Source organism: Penicillium subrubescens (genome assembly GCF_028828155.1).
Source record: "Penicillium subrubescens strain IBT 31985 chromosome Unknown utg000002l_segment0_segment0, whole genome shotgun sequence".
Taxonomy (NCBI): Eukaryota; Fungi; Ascomycota; class Eurotiomycetes; order Eurotiales; family Aspergillaceae; genus Penicillium; species Penicillium subrubescens.
In genome coordinates, this window is record NW_026643152.1 from 2,821,149 (window position 1) to 2,841,218 (window position 20,070).

A 20,070-nucleotide genomic window follows, 5' to 3' on the forward strand; every position below is an offset into this window, starting at 1 on the left:
TTGCCCGAGCTCGGAATTCCAATGATCTGCTCGTAAGCACGTCCAATATATTCACCCGTGCGTACTTCATGCTCGGCATTGACAGTATGAGCTCCAAATAGGTACACATGCTCCACAGAGCAGTAGCGGTAGAAGGATCGTACCGTCAGAAACAGGACACTGCCTCAGATCCCCAAAATTGAACACCTATTCCCCGACCTCACGATCATCATCCCAACTGATAAACTGCACCACCTTCCATTTCATGGAAGACACCCTCATTTGCTTGCCCCAAATGTACATGGGAATCGAAAACAAAAGGCACCCACCAGAGATGGCCGCCATTTCACCGTAGGCGAGAGCATAGCCTTTTTCGACCCAAACATTGGTATAGAAAGAGAGCAGGAACCCAAAGCAAGCTGATTCACAAACAAGTTAGCACAATTATTCAGACTAAATATTAGTCCATGAGGAGCTTACATTTAAAGGCGAGCTGGGTAACAGTGACCTCGCCCGCAATAGGGCGGTAGGCATCAATACAATAGGTGAAGGAAACATTAGTTCCCTGGACGACGGCAAAGGCATCTATATATGCATCGTTAGCAAGCAGCAGATTTGATGAGGTAAAGCATCGGACAAACTCACTGAAAAACAAGCCAAGTGTCGGGACCATCCAGTGTAGTTGGTTCTGAATACCGACCCCATATAGAATGAGAGATAAGGGTGACGCTATAATGGTGAGAACAATAGCGGGAAGACGCATTTCTGGCTCGCGAATGCCACCATTTCGCTTGGTGAAATAGTCGGCAATCCAATCAGAGAAGGGCCCGCCAAGTACAATACCAAAAGCACATCCGAGAAGATTGCCGATATAACACAATCCAATTTGCCAAGGCTCCATTCCGTAGGATGCACTGAAGGCACTGCCAATATTGGAAGAGATGGCTACCAAGAAACCAATGGTGACGGACATGACAATCGTTGCCCAGAAGACGGGAGGCAATATTATCAGACCAAGGGGACGGATCATCATCCGCCACAAAGGCTCATTGGTATATTTGCGACCACCCCAGGGCTTCACAGTTTGCCAGTAGGACTTCTTTGGCGGAATAGCAACCTCACCCTGATTGTGCTCCGTCTCACCTTCGGCAGACTTCGGTGTCTGATCTGCACTAACTACGAGAGGATTGTTGTATCTTTCGAATGCAGTCTCCGGGAACAAAAAGATAACGACCAAAAGCGTAGCCCCAACCAATGCAGCTCCAATCCAGTAGATAGTTCGCCAGGTGTAGTTGATGACAATTAATCCGGAGATAACTGACCCAAATGCGACGCCGCCCGATAAAGCAGCATTGTAAGCTGCCATAAATAATCCACGCTCATGGAGGAAGAAGATATCCGTAATAGTCAATGGGGCAAGGCATTCACCAGCACCTCCTGCAAAGCCGAGGAGAAGTCGAGTCACAATCTCTGCACCGTAGGATTTCGATGCACCGGACCCAATGATCATGAAGAAGTACATCAAAAAACTAGCGATGTAGACTGGACGACGACCATACTTCAGCATTACTGGAACCCAGAATAGGTTTCCAACACCCTGTGCCAGGGCACTGTTGTTGAAGAAGAATGAGGCGTGCGCGGGGGTCGTGTTGAATGACTCTGCCACAGTGAGCATAGTCACCGTAGGACCCGCGGCCATGAAATTGCACATAACCATAGCAAACGCGACAAGGATAGCGATCAATATCTTGTACCATTGTTTCCTAGAAATTATTGAAGTTAGAGAAGAAAAAGTTATATAGGCCCTCCACGCTGAGATCGCGAACCAACCATTTTAAGGGATCATTAGGATCAAGAGACGGTGCAGGTGTGAGAATGATCTCATTTGTTGTTGCGTCGCGAAGCCGAACGTGTCCTAGGGTATGAAAATGGTCGTCGTCGTAGAAGTGCTCATGATGAGTGACAGCTCCTTTCTCTAAGCCAAGCTCTGCCTTGGTCGATGAGTCCGTCATATTCGAAACTTGCTTATTGGTGGCCTGGAGTTTGCCGACACAAGAGAGAGCCGCTGTCTGGGACTGATTGTCCCTATATCATATATGTGCCGTAGTTTGATGATAAGTTCCATCATATAATGGCCAACTCTGGGGTCATGGATCCACAGCTGGGGAAAGTTGTGGGGGAACTGGAGAAGAGGAGAGAGGTGGAGCCGAGTTTCGACGGCACAGTTGCTAATCGCCCAACTCCACCTTCGGGAAGCCCAGTTCACGTCTGCAGATGGTACCAGAGTTCGTTCTAAGGATAAATATGGTCCCCCTGTAATATGCTTGCCGGGCGATTGTATCTTGCTCAAGGCTATGTGTATAAGTCACGGTCTTCGTTTCAAGCCACAGATAAAGACAACCAATTTGGCTCGCGAACGTCTGTTATTCCAAGTAAAGTGCTGACGCGGCCAGCTATGGGGTACAATAGGAAGCATGACAAGGGATGGTCAGAGCGTTGTAGTGTTGGGATGACTTGAGCGAATCATCCTCGAATGAAAAGATCCATAATTTGGTCTTTAGCGCTACAGATTTAGCGTGCAAGCCTAATCGTCTCCAGCTGACAGAAGGACATCGGACTTCGAAGCGAGTCGGCTCATGACAATCGGGTCCACATTTCGGAGGTCCTCAGGGGTGTCAAGCTAGCTAAATGAGACAGCTGTAACGTGGATGCCCTTCAGAACTCCGGACAAACAATGAATAAGGGGAGTTTACAACCCTTTCCAAGGGGTAGGTTCTATCTATTCTTACATATTGCTTGGTGACATTCGCCGTGAAGATAGAAAGTAAGAGTACGATGCATAGAATGAAAGGCCTAGCGTGTGTGGGGAGTCCACAAAAATCGTATTATGCTAGACTCGCAAAAAGGACACCTAGTCAGATAGTTCGTGATCACTGGCTCTGAACTTCACTAAAACTATTCTTAGTTTTCAGAAATATGCCCCGCCACTCAGCTAAGTCAATCTCGATTACCAATTTACATACATCATTTCTGATTACTCATCTTATATCATTCATAGAATCATAACAAGAACCACATAAACGCTGTTACCTCCTTCCTCTACTCCATTGCTGGGAGGTCGGTCTCGTCTGGTCCCTCGTTATACCGATTCGAAGTGCGTGGCTTAGCATGGCGAAGTCGTTCACCACGTAAAACGTTGGACTGGTCTATCGCTTCCTTTTCGTCTTGCTCTGTAGACTCGTTAGTTTAAGACTGATTTAATCGAGCTGGATGTGGGTATTTCGTACCGAGTTGCTCATTCGAATTGGAATATGGTGGCTGCACAGGGTCCTCGACAGGCTGTTCATCTTCTTGGACAGGAACTGTATCCTTGTAGTCTGGGTTTGTCTCCCCTACGTAGTCATTGTCTGTTACCGTCCCGGTAACTGGTGACGGATCGTTGTCTCTCTCGTAGAGATCCTCGGCTTCTCGTTCGATAGGGTTGGACATTTTGGTTGGCAAGGAGGTATACAGAAGAATCTATGAGGTAATATAACATTAAAACGCGTAGGGAGTCTATTTGAATTGTCCTTTATAAGACACTGGTCGTAAATTAGTAATTTCGCTTTTTGCTTCATATGCGCATAGTCACGTAATACAACAGTAAGTCCATTCCAAACCTCTATCGGTATGAATATGTCATTATGGGTCATATACGGCGAAAGGTTATAATCGCTACTCAATGTACTTGACTTATTTATCTTTCCGTGGAACGCCGCAACCTCGACCCTAAAGGTCTACCGTCAAATTTCATGGCAGGATCATCAGATATCTAAGATTCCGCAATTGAATGGACTTGGCCGATAATGTTTTGTTAGGTTGTCAAAGGGTTCTTTGACCTGTCCATCTAAGCTCTGAGTCAAACAGAGACGACATTGAGACCCGCTAAAGAAGAATGTGAAGATATCAATTATTACCAGCAGTTTTTCAACATCAAATTCGCTCCGACGAAACTGAAAGATCTCGAGACAAACTGCCGGTCCTTAGAGCTTGGTTCTTTCTAACGCTGCAGCGAGATACTAGCGTCATACTTAAAGGAATAGCTGAGTTCTGCCATGCAGTTCTAAAATATACAACCTCGGATCAGAGTGAATTCTCCACCAGCTCTAGCTCTGGTACCTTTCACAAGTCGGCAAGAACGCAATTTCGATCCAATAGGATCGATTCCATAGAACACAGAATTCGCTTGAAGCACCCTTCGGGTTCTGGCCCACGTTTGCTACCCAGCCACGTAGATGTAATCATTACGCCTATATGATGTGACCTTATCTGGAATATCATAGGACGCAGCAAAAAAGACTGTCTGGAGATCTTATGTGATCAATAGAAAGAAAGTGATTCGATAGTCTTAGCAGAAATACAGTTATGGCAAAATATCTCTCAATTTTGTGCTCAGAACTTAGCTGACTTGAAGTCTTAAAATGCTACAAATGTCACTTTAGGTGTGTAAAGGGCACGGCTGGAGACGCGCTCAAGAGGCAACTACGATCATCGCCACAGGCTCTCATGCAATTCACTGTACCGGTGTAACGCAACCATGGACGCTGATATACCAAGAAGGATGAAACGTCCCTCACACTAAAGGCGACACTTGTGAGGCTCAGTTCTTGATAGCAACAAATCCAGCCTGGTCGCGTGCTAATTATTTACTGGAGACTACGACATATTACATATTCTGAGATCAGATAACCCGAAATATGGGTATCATGTTAGTATGAATTCGACTTCCATCAACCTTAGACATTACGAAAGGTGGCGGAAGTGATGATGAAACTGTTTTGTCCCAGGTTGATTGGAAGGCGAAGACCATTAGGATAGTGTTTTGTTGCTCCAGATAGCGACATATGGCGGCTGATCAATTTACAGCGAGTTTAACTATCACAGATAATAATTCGGTTATTTCTGGATTTTCACTCCTTCACTTGTTTGAGCTGCCCTCTAAAACTTCGAGACTATGTTCTTCTTTGCCAACTTATCTTCCGAAACCACTTGAAGTCCAACGCGCCTGATTTTACCAGGAAACCCGTTTACGTATGGAAGAGCAATAGCTTTTGTGGTCCACGAATGTTTATGTTAAATCCACCCATCCACGTGGTCAAAAGAAGACTTGAAACCCCTGGTTCTTCGGGAATAGACTGTTGTGACTTATTATTCACTGCACCGTGAACACTGAAATGTTTTGCCAGCTTGCTTCGACTCTCTTCGTCAAGGAGTGGTTCGACTAAGCACCTTTCGGTTAGGTACGATTGCTCCCCACTTTTGCCCCTCTATCAGCTCGCCTCGGCCACCATGAGATTGATCATTTCCTCATCCCATCATGACCTTGCTCATATCTTTATCGGGACTGGGCAGAAGACTACTGCACACGTCAGCGGCTGGGAAACTAATAAGTCCCGACGAGTGCGAGATCCAGTAAATATCTCATGGTTGCCAATCGATGGGCGATCGTCGTAACGCTAAGCTTTAGTGGGGGCTAGCTGCATGACAAGCTACATCATCGGCTCGGTTAAGCATCCTCACTACGGGACTAATCAGGCACGTGTATGATTCATGCCTTTTGCTTTGCGAGTTGCAATGCGTCTGCAGAGAAACCAAGATCTGGTCTTTGTTATGGCAAGAGGGATGGTGGAAGGATATAAATGGGAGTGGACAACCTGGTTTTGCAAGCGTCCAGCCATCAGCTGTCCGCTCTAAACCCTTTCAGAACCACTTTCGTATCATCATCAAAATGACCATCTCCCACTACGGTGTCTGGGTCTGTCAGCCTACTCACTATGCCGCCGAGACGGAGAAGCAGGACTCCAAGTCCCCTCACATCTACCTTTACTTCACCGACGATTCCTCGTCGAGCAGGAAGCTCGAGGCTGCCATCAATGTCAAGTCAACCGATAAGGATACGCGGCTCGTCTTTTGGCTGAATCGCAATTTCAGCCACCCCATCACCGAGCAGCTCTCGAACCTCGAGCAAGGGTTCCACCTGACTCAGTCAAATGCTTCGGACAACTCAGCCCAAGAGAACTACAGTCAAGATTCTTCTCGCCATCAAAACCACGGTCACCACCATAAACACGGCAATCGTGAACGCCTTGTTCGTCGACAAGAGTCTACCTTGCAGGGCCTTGACTTCGTCCGTACAAAGAACATTGTCGATATCGAATCCGGTCAAGTTCTTCCCCATGATATCCCCGGTCCTAACAATGACATTCTGGATAAACTCGACCCCATTCTGACCGACGCAATCAACAAGAAGGCGACTGCCTATATTTTTGGATCGTCATACGGCTCTGGAATTCATGATGTCCACATGAACCAGGGCAGTCTTCCCAATTTTAATAACGGTATCTACGAAGATGGGGCATTGCTGTTCAAGTTCGATGATGGACACTGGGAGGCTGTCTTCCTGGCTTTTGCCTCACAGAAGATCCCTACAGATGACCAAGGTGAAGCGCAGTCAAACAGCAAGTCGCTGGCGGATATTCTGCGGAAGCAATGAGCCTTTGATGGATCAAAGGGCCATGAAGTCGGATTTATCGTCTTCGAACGAGGTAGTGTTCTCCGTATCTACCGTGTTGGGCCTAGTCTTGTTTAACGTGAATAGCGTGGAACTTTACAAATTTATTCAAAACTGGCCTTCACTATACATACTCTTACCGCTTTTCCCGCATTTTTCCCCACAAATTTGCTAAAGGATACGCTTCTCCTGGTGGCCCAAGCTTGTTACAGTAGTCGTTCCTGAAGGTGTCACGTCACTGCTCTACATGAGAAATGTGAGAGACTCAGGGCTTTCCGAGAACTCGCAATCTTCAAGTGTAGCATATTGCAGGCGTAGCAGTCGAATTAACTGGGTTCGATACCACTTGGAAATTTATTGGCCAATTCCGGGCAGTGGCACTAGGCTTGAATGCTCGTTTGTAGGCAGTATTTGAAGGACTCCGCACCCTGATTGACAAGAAAGCAGCCACGCAAGAACCTCTCAATGAAAATTACAACAGGTCACTAACCAAACTTAAAAAGATTCACGAATATCTCCCCTGCCCCGTAATTTTCCTCGACAAAATAATTCCCCAGTTACCAACAGTTCTTCTAACAAAATTCCCCGCATGATGTCACGTGGTTTTAGCGTCGGTTACCCTCGGCGCGGAGAGAATCATAGATAAATGCCATGCTGATTTCATCTACAACGAAAGCCCCTCGATTGCGACTTTGAGAACCACATTTCATTTCTCCCAGTTCTTCCAAGGTGATTCATCATGAACATCTTGCGCACCGGGGCCAGTGTTCCCCGCGTCCTGCGGCCTTGTCGACCCCAGAGTGTTCTCCGCACTCGTTTCCCCATACCACCCGTCGCGAGCCGCGCCTTTCACGCCGGGCCTTCGTTGTGGGGGATTAAGTCGCAGATTCTCAAGGATGTTGGTGAAGGTGAGTCTCGAGATAGTTATTGTGGTCTTGTGGTATTTGTGAAGGGAATTGATCGCTAATCTTGGGTAGGTATCACCGAGGTCCAGATCATTCAATGGTATGTGGAGGAGGGAGCTCATATTGAGGAGTGGAAGCCACTGTGTCAGTACCAGTCTGATAAGGCAGTAGATGATGTGAGTTCCTAGTTATTGTCCTATCCTCTCTCTTAACTATAGCCATGCTGACAGAAGCTCAGATCACATCGCGGTATGCGGGTGTCATTAAGAAGTTACACTTCGAGGCAGACGATACAGTACCTACTGGACGGGTAAGTTGTCGGATCCCAGGATCGGGTTTATTGTGACAGGCAGAACTAACAACTTTAACTAGGCTCTATGCGACATTGAAGTCGAAGACGGAAAATACCCCGACGATCAACCTCCCCATGACACAACACTCGAACCAGAGCCGCCCGCGGCGGCTCCAGAGTCTGGAATTCTAGCTACGGCTCAAGAAGCCGAAACATCCCCCATCGATCCTCAAGTGCCAGAGGAAATCATCGAGACACCCAAGTCCAAGCATGCATCTCTTGCCACACCCGCCGTACGAGGCCTTCTCAAAACCCACATGGTGGACATTCTCGATGTCAACGGCACAGGCAAGGAAGGACGAGTCCTCAAAGAGGACGTCCTTAAGTACGTGGAGACTCGGGACTCTCCCGTATCAGCAGTCTCTCCTAAAGTGACACTTTCCATCACACCCGACACTCGACAGACGGAATCCGAGGTCTCTCTTACCCCCATCCAATCAGCCATGTTCAAGACCATGACCAAATCCCTCAGCACCCCACATCTACTATTCGCCGACGAACTAAAAGTCAACGATATCAATTCCATCCGGAAGAAACTCGTCAGTGATGCCCGTGATCCGAAGAAGATCACTTTCCTCCCCTTCATCGTCAAGGCGGTCTCTCTAGCCCTTAACCAATACCCCATCCTCAACGCCCGCGTCGACACCAGCGACCCCAACAAACCCAAGATCATCATGCGGGAAAAGCACAACATCGGCATCGCCATGGACACGCCCAAGGGCCTCATAGTGCCCAACATCAAAGACGTAGCCAACCGATCCATCTTCGACATTGCCGCCGAGATCTCACGGCTCAGCGCCCTAGGCAAGGAGGGCAAACTAGGACCCGCCGATCTAAGCGGCGGGACGATCACAGTCTCGAATATCGGGAATATCGGTGGCACGTATGTGGCGCCAGTGATTGTGCCTTCGGAGGTTGCTATTCTAGGCGTGGGGCGGACTAGGACGGTTCCTGTTTTCGATGATCAGGGTGAGGTTACTCGAGGGGATATGGTCAACTTTAGTTGGAGTGCGGATCATCGGGTTATCGATGGGGCAACGATGGCGCGGATGGGTAATAGGGTGCGCGAGTTGATTGAGTCGCCTGAGTTGATGCTTCTTGAATTGAGATGAATAGAATAGATAGAAAGAGGCATAATGGGTGAAATCTGACATCAAAATTGATGAATACATTTCGACTGCAGGCCCCAATTAGCCAGTAGGTACCTAGTAGTTTGATTTGCAACTCCGTATGAGGATGACTGACAGGTATATACGTGGTGTACAATGGCAGTTCAAAAGTCTGACTCGAGAAACCAGAGAATGGACCAACCAGACATGCCTCAATCACTCGTATTTGAAAGGTCTTTCTAAATTTCTTTCGAATCGTCTTTCTTGATGTAACAGATATAATTTCGTGGTCTATTGGTCAACTCCTGACTGCAAAGATGAGTTTGAAAACATGTAGTCGGGATCTCAAACTTATGGAACCTCGCTATACTTTACTAGATTAGACCTGTAATTCGTATAACAACAAAGCATTTCGTGAGCAAAGCTTTCAGCCAAATGCATTGGAGATCAAATCTATTGAGAAGATAGACAATAAATGCTATGCATTTGCCCCAACGTATGGGGGTATCAAGTCACGAACCAGCGCAGAGTCGTACAATCGCGCCACAGACAAAAAGAGATGCAAGCCATATGATAAACAAAACGCCAATCAAACAGAGCCCAATACCAAAGATTCCGACAGAGTGATAGCCAATCCTACCTGGGCATGGCCAAATCCAGATATCGCCCAAGAACACCAATGACACCATGCAGAGGAAGCGCAATTCCTCGTATGCAAAACCACACAGACGCACATCGTTAACTATTGCGGGTTATATTCTGCCCTCACATGTATTCCGAGAGCTTCTTCGTCACGGTGTCAATCACTTCGCGCTGCACACTCTCTGGTGGACCCTCGACATTGACAGTGATAGCATCCCATTCCTTCTCTGGCTCCTCCAGCGCCTGCATCTGGGAGCGAACCATATCACTCTTCATGTAGTGGGACTTGCGCTGGCTGACACGCTGCATGAGGACCTCCTCGCTAAGCTTGAGATAGATAAAGTGGATCTGGACGGAGGGCGAGCCGTAGGCGGCGACGCGCATGACGTCGCGGTACTTCTGCTTCAATGCGGAACAGGCGACCACGACGCCGGCAGGTGGGTGGAAGTTGTTGGCTTCGGAAGGGGAGAGCGCTTCAATTGCGGCTTGGCGTAGGGAGATCAACCAGTCCCAGCGGTCTTCGTCGGTGAGAGGGATGCCGTTGCCCATTTTGTCTTTGTTGGATTTGGGGTGGTACTATATCAATCGGAGTGTTAGTTTCGCGGTCTTTGTTTTTCATTTGGATGACAGGGTTCGAGGAACCATTGTGCAAGGCAACGTACATCATCGCCTTCCAAGAAAGGCACTCCTAGTTCTATGCGCAGACTATTGCCCACGGTACTCTTTCCACAGCCGGCAGGGCCGGTGACAATCCAGATATGTTGGACATGAGCTGGCTTGGGACGTTTCTCATGGATCAGGTTGGCCGGGTTCGAGGAGGAGCCAGGATTGGCTTCGAAATCAGGCATAATGCGCCCCTTGCCAACCGAGACGGAAGGCGTATCTACTATAGCAGATGAGTGCGGAGGCTGAGGCCGTTCGCCGGCGGAGAGCATGATGCTGAAGGCAAAAAGAATGCGATATGGCTTTATCGTAAAGAACGGACACGTCCACGTCGCAGGTCCTGGAAAGGGGGGTGTGATCCAGGGAAAATTGGCCGGAGGTGAATGGATGACGAAACGATGCGGTGATACGCGGAAGGGGAGAACGCGCTGGGGGGGTGTCCCGGGAGATTGATTCTATACAGATGATGCTAAATATGCACAATGCACATATACGAGGCGAGCGACACTGAGGGTTGCTTCTTTTTTGTTATCAGCTTTGGGAGTAAGTGCGGTCGGGGAGCGAGGGAAGGGAGAACCGAGTCGCGCGACAAGGGCCGAGTCAGGGCTACTTTTTAAGTATTTCAGGTATGACGGTGGGGACGGGGGGAAGAAGAAACCGAAGAAAGCAGAAGCCGAGTGGGGGACGTACAAGCGGCCTGGAGAACTCAGCGATGATTCGCTGGGCTGCAGGTCCCTCATTACCCGAGTGGAGGAGGTGTGGGAAAAAGAGTGGGATGTCCATTCGGTTGAAGTTCTCCAGTTCGTTGGGCGATCGACTACCCTGCAGTCCCAGTCCACGAGGGCATCGTATCTCGAGTTGGGTATCAACTCTTCAGGAGTAATTTCCGGAGACATGGTTATTGGTTCTGGTTCAGAATTGGTTAAATGTCGGCAACTGCGGAGGTGATGACAGCCTGACGAGGTGGAAGGGCACATGATGTCACTTCGCTAGATTTCATAGCAAAATACTGTATGAGACCTGTATTGGCTGCCCCCACGCTAGTGGGACACCACTGCGGAAACGTGGCGGCTCCGAGGACTTGGTACTAGGTATTGATACTCAGTAATTTTGTACTTCAGTCCCTTCTATGCTTTGTACTCCATGAACAAAGCATCACTACTACTATGGAGAACTCGGGATAGCTGCTGTGTTATTGAGTGATACTGTAGTTTATAGTTTCTATTGTATCCCTCCAGTCTCACGGGCTCAACAAAATCTCGAAAATGCAAGCTGACCTCCGATCGGAACAGACAATACTTCCCCGTCTGCCGTTTGCCTAACCTTAGGCATCTCCGACACCTATAGGTACGAGACACGTTTCGTCAGAACTGCTGGCAACTTCGGTGGAAAGACAAGTCAATCTCACTGTGAACTGGGGTTATTTTTTCCATGTTCAACTTGGCTCGAACCAACGTCTACCAAGGCGCAGGTGGGAGTTCTGCATGCCTAATCACACCGACTCGGACCAAGGTACTTAGGCTATAGTTTCCTGTCTGCCATGAGACATTTTTGGCATCGAGATGGAGTGATGGATAATTCTCCATGGCTACTCACACCCCACACCACATCCCAGGAAATCGAATGTTGCTTCTGTCGGAAATCCGGGGAAGACAATTCGCAGGGCTGTTAGGAAAAAGGACGTGGCTCGGGAAGCAGTATCCGGTGGCTCAAGTAGGTTTCAACTTGCACGTAAGATGACCTGTTCCAAAGGCACCAGGAGAACAGTAATACAAACTCAAAAAAGCTGTTCTCTCTTTATTTGACGGGAACTAGTGAAAGTTGCGGAACATAATAATCTTAGCTTGCTTTGGTGATATGGCAGTTGCAAGCACTTCTGCAGTGACGTGATGACATCAACAACCACCCAGCTTTACCATGAAAGCCCTAGCAAACAACCTACTCTTATTCTGGATTACCAGTAAATTCTATGGTCTATTACTCTATTAGGTAGCTCGTAAAAACATGCCTGCTACTTCATCACTCCAGCGGTTGACAAGGAAAATCGATAGCTGCCTGCGGGGTATTACGTAAGCAGCAAGGCCACGTTCGGGATCATCATCGCGAGCTCGACTCCGCGCATCTCCTCACAACTACACACGATGGCTTCCCTGTTCTTCTCCACCCCCGTCGACATCGATGTCGTTCTTGACGACCTCGATGAGCGCCAGACTGTTGATGTCAAGCTCGACAAGGGCCGCCGGGAGCGCGTCCCTTTGTACATGGACGGCGAGTCGGTCAAGGGCGCCGTAACGATTCGACCAAAGGATGGCAAGCGATTGGAGCACACAGGCATCAAGGTGCAATTCATCGGCACAATCGGTAAGCTTGCACCTTATTTGGTGCCCAGTACAAATCCCCAGAGACTGACAGCAGCCGGCTACCAGAGATGTTCTACGATCGAGGCAACCACTACGAATTCCTATCGCTGGTCCAAGAATTGGCTGCCCCAGGCGAACTGCTACACCCGCAAACCTTTCCTTTCAACTTCAAGAATGTCGAGAAACAATACGAATCATACAATGGAATCAACGTGAAGCTGCGCTACTTTGTGCGCGTGACGGTCTCCCGGCGCATGGCCGACGTCATCCGCGAGAAGGACTTGTGGGTGTACTCTTATCGCATGCCACCAGAGACCAACAGCCCGATCAAGATGGACGTTGGAATCGAGGATTGCTTGCATATTGAGTTTGAATACTCCAAATCCAAGTACCACCTCAAGGATGTGATTGTGGGCCGAATCTACTTCTTGCTCGTGCGGCTCAAGATCAAGCATATGGAGCTGTCTATCATTCGACGGGAGACTACGGGATCTCCACCAAACCAATATAATGAGAGCGAGACGCTCGTGCGCTTCGAGGTATGTTCCTCGCCATGGTTCAAGCGCTATTTCCCGCGTTGCCCTTGTTCGAGGGCTCTTCTGTGATATTCCCCATGACGGAGGGACTAGGCTGACGCAATCTGCAGATAATGGACGGTTCTCCTTCGAGAGGTCAGTGACTGGTCTCTTTTCTATTGTGCGAGTCATTGCATCAGGACTCTGGAATCCGGCTTTACTGGGCCGAAACTGAGCCTGCTGCTCAAATGCTGACTTGTGACAGGTGAAACAATTCCCATTCGGCTCTTCCTGGGCGGATTCGACCTCACGCCCACATTCCGCGACGTCAACAAGAAGTACTCGACACGGTACTACCTCAGCCTGGTGCTAATTGACGAAGGTGTGTAAATGCCCTCACTCCCTACTCCCAACCCTGTCCTGCATCGATGCCCATGGGAGAAGATTGGCGCCAAAAGTTGCATCTCGAATGATTTCAACCGTTGGAGCACGGAAGGCAAAATCGGAAGATATTAATCATACCAATACCCGTCGGCAAATGATACGAGCCGATCGGTTCGGGTTCCCAAACCCCACGCTGTTTCGCAGTTCCCGACTTTGCCGCCTCGCCCACCCCCACACTAACCTGGTCTTGGCATTTTTGGACCTCCACCGGAAGAGATGGACCATACCGTTCCTGAAAATTTTGTGTGGAAAATTGACCACTAACGTGTTCTGCTTTTAATTTTACAGATGCTCGTCGTTACTTCAAGCAATCTGAGATCGCCTTGTTCCGCCAAGCGCCAGAGATTGCCGCCACTCCTCAGATCGCCCAGCAACAGCAAATCCAGCAACAGGTCCTCCTACAGCAACAACAGGCAGTTCTGCCGCCAGGATCCGCGACTGCCGGCCCGGGGCGTGAAGTATCCTCCGCTGTCAGTCGGGACAACAAAACACCTGTGGCCGTCTCGGCGCCGGTCGCATGATTCTCCGCTTGAGGTTGATACCATTAGACACTGTATCTCCGGAAGCTGCGACGTGAAGAGACAGACGCCTTTGCATGTTTCCTTCTCCTATACCCACATCAGTCCTCGCACATCTCATTTACTCTCCTTCCCTCTGTCTTCCTACTTTTCTACCGTCGTGTGCCGAGTTCATCGGCTCCTCTCACGGTCATGTCACGATACCATCCTGTAGTCTACCGTTTACATCCATCTTCAAATCTCAATGAGACGAGGAGTCAGTCCATCCAAATTACTTCACTTCTTGAATTCTTGAATCCGTTTAAAGAAACGCTCTTCACTATGACGGCTATCTATGGAGAAAGGATTAGATACATAGATAAAAGAATACATGTCATGTCTTAGGCTTAACGGTCCTCATGCAAATTGGCCGATTTCCTGTAACACCTTGCCGAGCGCCTGCAGAACCTGTCCGTCATCTCGTTCTTTACCCGCAACCTGAATCGCTTTGACAATGAGCGGGTACATCCATTCAAGATGCTTCCGGTGGTGACACGCAGTGGAAGCGTCATCCGTGGACATGACTGTCTTGATGGATGGCGGATCCGGTATGGCCGATGGCTCACTCTGCAGTCGCACCATACGCAGGAGAAGATGGAGCAGCACTTTACATGCAGGCGTAGGCTGAGGCATCAGACCTCGGAGGGGCTGATCTGCGATATACCCCTTGAGCGAAATTGCACAGCGGAGAAGTAGGTACGGAGAAATTGAGCAAGCCAGGAGTGTCCGGGGACAAGGCTTCGAATCATCAGACTCTGGGCTTTCCGCAAGCTCGAAGAGAGTGTCTATGAGGGTATACGCCATGTTCGGGCGTAGCGTTGGCGGTGGGTCGAAGGTTCGCCCGGGACGTATGCGATAGAAGTCTTGTAACGGGTCTTTCTCGATCGAGTTGGAGGGCAGGTCCAAGCGCTGAGGTGGGTAGATGAACGAGGAGTGGAAGAGTGCCAGGGCGAAATTTCGACGGACAGCATCCGGGATGGCAGAGGCGCCGAGGGAGGGGAGAACGAGGGTTTTCAGACGGGTAAATGAGGCAATGTCGAAAGCCTCATCGGCGACGATGCGAGCATTAGATAGCTGTTGGGTCTGGAACCCGTGAGCGGACACAATGCCGTGAGTAATGTCAACCACGCAGCGCCAGAAGCGTGCTATATCGGCTTCGCTGGCAGTATCGTATTGCTTTTCGGCGTAGGGAACTGCAACTTGAAGGACATCCAATGATGCGGTGGAGGCCTGCTGCCACATGTATGGCTCGCGGTCTTTGCCTTCCCACATGTACTTTTGCAGGATAAGCGCACCGAAGCGTTCAAGGGTCGATGCCAGAGCATCATTTGTGAGAATATCCTGCTTGATACCGAAGTCGGCGATGTACCAACTGATCAGATCGATGGTGGTCTTCGAAAAGGCAACAAAGCCTGGTTTTCTCGAGTCATTGCCAGGGCGCCATTTGGTTAAAGCCGAATCGGACAGATCAGCCAAACACAGCAAGATCGCAGCCTGTGATTCCTCTTTCTCCATGCAAAGAGTTTTGATACACTCGATGACTAAGGCTTGCAGGGCGGAAGGGCGGTCGACATCTGGAGAGTACGGCGGAGACACGGAATTCCACACTAACAGGCGTAGATGCTGTAGCACCTTCTCGATATTTTCCGGGCCCAGGTGGTCCTTGTATAGGCGGTAGATCTGTTGGAAGCTTTGCATATACGCCAGGGCCGCATCTTGGTTGGGTCGATCGAGGTCAATAGCAGTTTCATCATCTGCAGGATGACCGTTGGCCCAAAGGTTCCATGCGCATTCCCGAGCCTCCTTGCTAAGGCCCTCGGAAGATTGTACTCGAACCAAAACGGCAGAAAGGCTGGCGAAGGTTGCCTCGCTGAACTCCAAAAGGTGCATGTCCAACAATCCCTGAAGGTACTTGAAAAATCTTGTCCAGGACTGACCGAAGTTCTCATCGCTCACGATAGTGTCAAAGAAATTCGTGATCAAGTTCAAGACTCCTTTGATCATCAGTACGGTCGTCTCCACCCATGACTTGAGATCGTCTTTAGCAGTTTCCTGTTTCTTGGCTTCATACAGGGCACTACTGAGATTCTCCACCATCGAGAATAAGACTCGGTTCAAACACAGTCGCCACGCCTGCGGGGAAAGCTGCTGTCCGTAGGCATCGAAAATTCTCAGGAGGGTGTGAATCGCACTGTTCCGGATCTCAGATCTGGTGTCCGTGGTAATTCCAACAATGCGAAGAAGCAGTAATAGCCACAGAGAGTTCTTGGACACGGACGGATCTTGATCGCAGGTGAGTTTCCCGAGCTCCTCCTCGCTAACGGAAGTATCAACATGGCTTTCAACTGCAAATTCTTCGATCTGCCCTCGTAGGAAATCAGACACATTCCAGAAGAAAGAAGTGGTTGACAATGAGATGTTGAAGTCCTGTGTTTGTGATGCAAAACTGGAGAACGAGTTCACCAAGGCCAAGAGACAGGGTGCCGGAAGCAAAGAGAGGAAATCAGATGCAACAAGGTGCAAAGACTTGTAGGCAGCTCGGACTAGGCGTGGGCCACCTGGAAGAGCAGATCTCCTGCGTTCAGTGGGTGTCGTAAGCTGAGTACTGCTTCCATCTGCCAGGCAAACACCCCTAAATACCCCAGCGATTAAGTCAAATATGGAAGTCCACCCGTCCACAAGCATTTCCGCATATTGTTCAAGAATATTGTGCAAAATCTCCAGACTCTGTTCGTGGATCTCAATCACAGTGATCGGAAGCGACTTTGCGGTCACTTGATCCGACGAATACAGTGTTGTTACCTGATCTTTAAGTGTCTGCAGGTTTCTTGTCTGCACCTTGTTTCGAGTCTGATCGTCATCTGCTTCCCTAGATTTCATTGTGAGATAGATCAATGAATTGAGGATACTGCTGGCCTGGAGGCGGAGATTAGGGCTGATTGCAGTGTTCGCAGATGTCGCGATTAGGCTTCCGCTCAGAAGCTGCCACGCCGCAAGGTTCTCTTCGTCAAGTGAAGAAAGCCTGTCGAGATTCGCCCGGGCTAGCTCATTCCCTTTCTCGAGCACGAACTTCAACTCCTCATCTAGCATTCTGAATTTACCCACAGTGTGCGAAACACGACGAGCATTTTGGTGCATACGTCCGGATTTTCGCGAAGACTGCGGGGAGTTAGGTGGCTCAGACACCTCTTGAGTCGGTTCTTGTTTGGTATTTTGCTCAGTGAAGGCAGAAAGATTCAACAAGGCAAGCAATATCTCCCGGAAAGAGGGACTTGGATAGTCGCTAGTGCTTTCAAACATCTTTGATGACGCCGACTGCACTGCAATCACCTCCGCTCCAAGATTGGCTGTCGGGATATCATTGCCAGAAATGACCGTGGTTTCTCCTGAGGCACTGGCTGACTTGATCATTGTACTAGAAGAGATGCCAATCACCAGTCCGGCGTATTGAAGTGTTTCAAGCAGAATGGACCAGGCCGGCTGGTCTAATGTTGGTCCCAATGCGATTCCTAGATTGAGCAAAGCTCGTAGACACAAAAGATTTCTTGTGCTCAAGGAAGCCGAAGAAGACTCAACGGCCGACGAGCCAGCCGAGTCTCCAGACAGGGAGCTTGATCGAGGCATATCCGAGCTCTTACGGCTCTTTTGAGGGGTATTATCGGACTGCGGACCACCTAGAGACGGCGTGGCAGGGGTCTGTGTCTTGGTACCGCTTGTGCCTGCCGGGATTGCAGACTTTCCAAGGGTTGTGAGGAATGCATCCCGAGGCACAGAGAGTCTCAAGAGACCCGCCACATGGGCCAATTTCTGAAATGCTCGAACGAGGTTGTGGTAGTATTCGTCGTCAAGTGAAGCATGCAAGAACGTCGAGCAAGCTGCAAGAACAGCGGGCCAGCAGTTGTCAATGATTCCAGCGCAGGTCTTGATGGCCGAATATTGAACATGAGACTGCAGCTCCAGAGGGTTGACTGGGACGGATGATTTCCCTGATGGCGATGCAGCCTGTGCGCGCAAGGTGTCCGGTGATTGAAGATCTTGAGACAAGCGGGCAGAATCAGTTGCTTGGTCCTGATTCATGATTCTGTTCTTCTTCTTGGATTTCACATCTGGGACGGTAAGTGGTAGGATAAATTTTGCAAGCCCCTCGGCAAAGCTGCTGATGCAGTTGAGAACAAGGCTGTAGATATAGGTCTCTGGGGGTAGCGGTGGGTCGGCCTTATCAAGGAGCTCTATGTAGGGCGTCCGCACAACACTCCACTGCATGCTGATACCAGGTACCTTAATTTCCGCAGAGGGTCCAGTGGATCCAATGACGCCAGCAACACCGCCAGTCTCGAGAGCAATCTGATCTTCTGTTGCAGACCTTGTATGCTCTGCTCGGAACGGTATTGTTGACTGATTGCTAACTCCAATTAGAGACGGCTTTTCTGAAGCCAAACGGACGAGAGAAGCCATGTGATCCCTGAGGACATTCTTTCTGTTCTCATCCCCATCATACAACGAATAAATCAGTCGCACAACTCCAGGTTCGCCGTACAGGCCCCGGAAAACTTCCATGCATAATACTCGTTTCCATGGAGCATTTCCATCCGGCTCCAGCAAGTGTGTTAGCAAACCAAACGCCATTTCACACTCCGCAGTCAAGAGGGACATATGGCGTTTCAGAAGCACGAGTAGAATCCGAGCAACGCGGACGGTCTGAGAGAATGAATGTCTTTCGGAGAAATATCGTACTGTGAGTGGCATCAGACGAACACGCAGAACTTGTAATAGTTCCGGGTGTCCCACAAATAGGCGACCACTGTTGAGTATGATGCTTTCTATGAGCTCCAAAACAAATGTGGGAGACAAAGTTCTCGTGCGCAAGAACTGCAATTGCTCTCCATCGATGAGACGGCAGAGATCGTCCAAAACCTGGGTCAAGAAATAATCAGCACTAGATACCAATAATCATTCACTTAGAATCTGACCTGCAAAGCGTCATATGCAAATTGGGCCACTTCGACTGAATGGCCATCGACCTTCACGCTCGTGAATGATTTTGTATCATTCGGTAGCTCTGTGTGGTGAAGTTATTAGATAGGGGATACCACACAATTTGATTCCCATTAATAACGTACTGTCTTCATTCGATACCCTTTCAAAGGTCGAAACCACCAGTTGCTGGAGGGTAGCAGCTGCAGTGCTGCTGACTGCAAGGGTCTTGCTGGCTTGCAAAGTTACACATATCTCCAACGTATTTGCCAGAAGATCACCGCTCAGATCATTGGAATAGAACTGCAGAAGTGAAGGCAAGGATTGCAGAATCTTCAATTGAATATCAAGGCCTATATGGTGTGAGCAAACCCCACTCCATTAGTCAAGTCAGTCAGCGGCAACATACTCAGGCCGGTCGTCTCCTTTAAGCCAGCAAGAACATCTTTCAGACGATGGGAAGGCAGTGACCGAGATGCGATCAGTCGTTGCAGGCAAATTACGCCGATTCCCGCAAGTTTCGCGTGCCTTGTACGACACGCAATAATGAACGGTTCAACAAATGTTGATTTACGCACGAGGTCTGGTTCAACTGTTAATAATAGTGTGGCTCAAAGACAGTTTTAAAAGCTTACCTGCCGATATCTGGGCTTCAGATGTTGAGGGTAGAGCCTTTAGCTCATTGAGGGACTGCTCGGCTGCCTGGATTCTTCTGGTCAATGTCCGGTCAGCCATGCATAAGAGGACTTCAACTAACCGTTCGGAGATCGGCATTCTTTCGTCGAGACTCTTGTATGAGATTTGCGAGCTCGGTCTGCAAAAATTGAGAGGACATTTCCGATGTAAAACGGCTACATTCAACGCATGACCGATGCTATCCCAGTGGCCGAAGATCCGACGGTCAACAATCAGTGCTCCCCAAACCACAAGGATATGAGCTGGTCGGTTTCGTAAGATTCCAGAGTTAATAAAGCTTCTGGCTAGTTCTCATGCAAATGTAATGACTGCAAAGGCCGAGAT

General features: G+C 49.1%; 8 protein-coding genes across 8 annotated transcripts; 3 read left to right on the forward strand and 5 right to left on the reverse strand.

The window, feature by feature from the left end:
- Window positions 1-186: 186 nt before the first annotated feature.
- N7473_002411 (putative MFS transporter) lies at window positions 187-1,991 on the reverse strand (the record flags this gene model as incomplete). Its single annotated transcript, XM_057148351.1, has 4 exons — window positions 187-398; window positions 460-564; window positions 625-1,742; window positions 1,810-1,991. The coding sequence occupies 4 exons, from the start codon at window positions 1,989-1,991 to the stop codon at window positions 187-189; spliced, it is 1,617 nt and encodes a 538-aa protein (XP_057012005.1).
- Window positions 1,992-3,078: 1,087 nt separating this feature from the next.
- On the reverse strand, window positions 3,079-3,468 carry N7473_002412 (uncharacterized protein; the record flags this gene model as incomplete). Its single annotated transcript, XM_057148352.1, has 2 exons — window positions 3,079-3,209; window positions 3,267-3,468. The coding sequence occupies 2 exons, from the start codon at window positions 3,466-3,468 to the stop codon at window positions 3,079-3,081; spliced, it is 333 nt and encodes a 110-aa protein (XP_057012006.1).
- Window positions 3,469-5,746: 2,278 nt separating this feature from the next.
- On the forward strand, window positions 5,747-6,511 carry N7473_002413 (YukJ family protein; the record flags this gene model as incomplete). The annotated part of the gene is made up of 1 exon (XM_057148353.1): window positions 5,747-6,511. One exon carries the CDS (start codon window positions 5,747-5,749, stop codon window positions 6,509-6,511), a length of 765 nt encoding a protein of 254 aa, XP_057012007.1.
- Window positions 6,512-7,268: 757 nt separating this feature from the next.
- On the forward strand, window positions 7,269-8,898 carry N7473_002414 (uncharacterized protein; the record flags this gene model as incomplete). Its single annotated transcript, XM_057148354.1, has 4 exons — window positions 7,269-7,437; window positions 7,507-7,610; window positions 7,673-7,744; window positions 7,807-8,898. 4 exons carry the CDS (start codon window positions 7,269-7,271, stop codon window positions 8,896-8,898), a joined length of 1,437 nt encoding a protein of 478 aa, XP_057012008.1.
- A 762-nt stretch (window positions 8,899-9,660) lies between these two features.
- N7473_002415 (gluconokinase) lies at window positions 9,661-10,472 on the reverse strand (the record flags this gene model as incomplete). Its single annotated transcript, XM_057148355.1, has 2 exons — window positions 9,661-10,113; window positions 10,200-10,472. 2 exons carry the CDS (start codon window positions 10,470-10,472, stop codon window positions 9,661-9,663), a joined length of 726 nt encoding a protein of 241 aa, XP_057012009.1.
- A 1,869-nt stretch (window positions 10,473-12,341) lies between these two features.
- N7473_002416 (vacuolar protein sorting-associated protein 26) lies at window positions 12,342-14,040 on the forward strand (the record flags this gene model as incomplete). The annotated part of the gene is made up of 5 exons (XM_057148356.1): window positions 12,342-12,561; window positions 12,627-13,099; window positions 13,207-13,231; window positions 13,341-13,457; window positions 13,808-14,040. 5 exons carry the CDS (start codon window positions 12,342-12,344, stop codon window positions 14,038-14,040), a joined length of 1,068 nt encoding a protein of 355 aa, XP_057012010.1.
- A 393-nt stretch (window positions 14,041-14,433) lies between these two features.
- Window positions 14,434-16,956, reverse strand: N7473_002417 (uncharacterized protein; the record flags this gene model as incomplete). Its single annotated transcript, XM_057148357.1, has 1 exon — window positions 14,434-16,956. One exon carries the CDS (start codon window positions 16,954-16,956, stop codon window positions 14,434-14,436), a length of 2,523 nt encoding a protein of 840 aa, XP_057012011.1.
- Window positions 16,957-17,293: 337 nt separating this feature from the next.
- N7473_002418 (uncharacterized protein) lies at window positions 17,294-19,824 on the reverse strand (the record flags this gene model as incomplete). The annotated part of the gene is made up of 7 exons (XM_057148358.1): window positions 17,294-17,347; window positions 17,407-18,990; window positions 19,047-19,135; window positions 19,197-19,403; window positions 19,460-19,642; window positions 19,686-19,762; window positions 19,808-19,824. 7 exons carry the CDS (start codon window positions 19,822-19,824, stop codon window positions 17,294-17,296), a joined length of 2,211 nt encoding a protein of 736 aa, XP_057012012.1.
- Window positions 19,825-20,070: the final 246 nt, after the last annotated feature.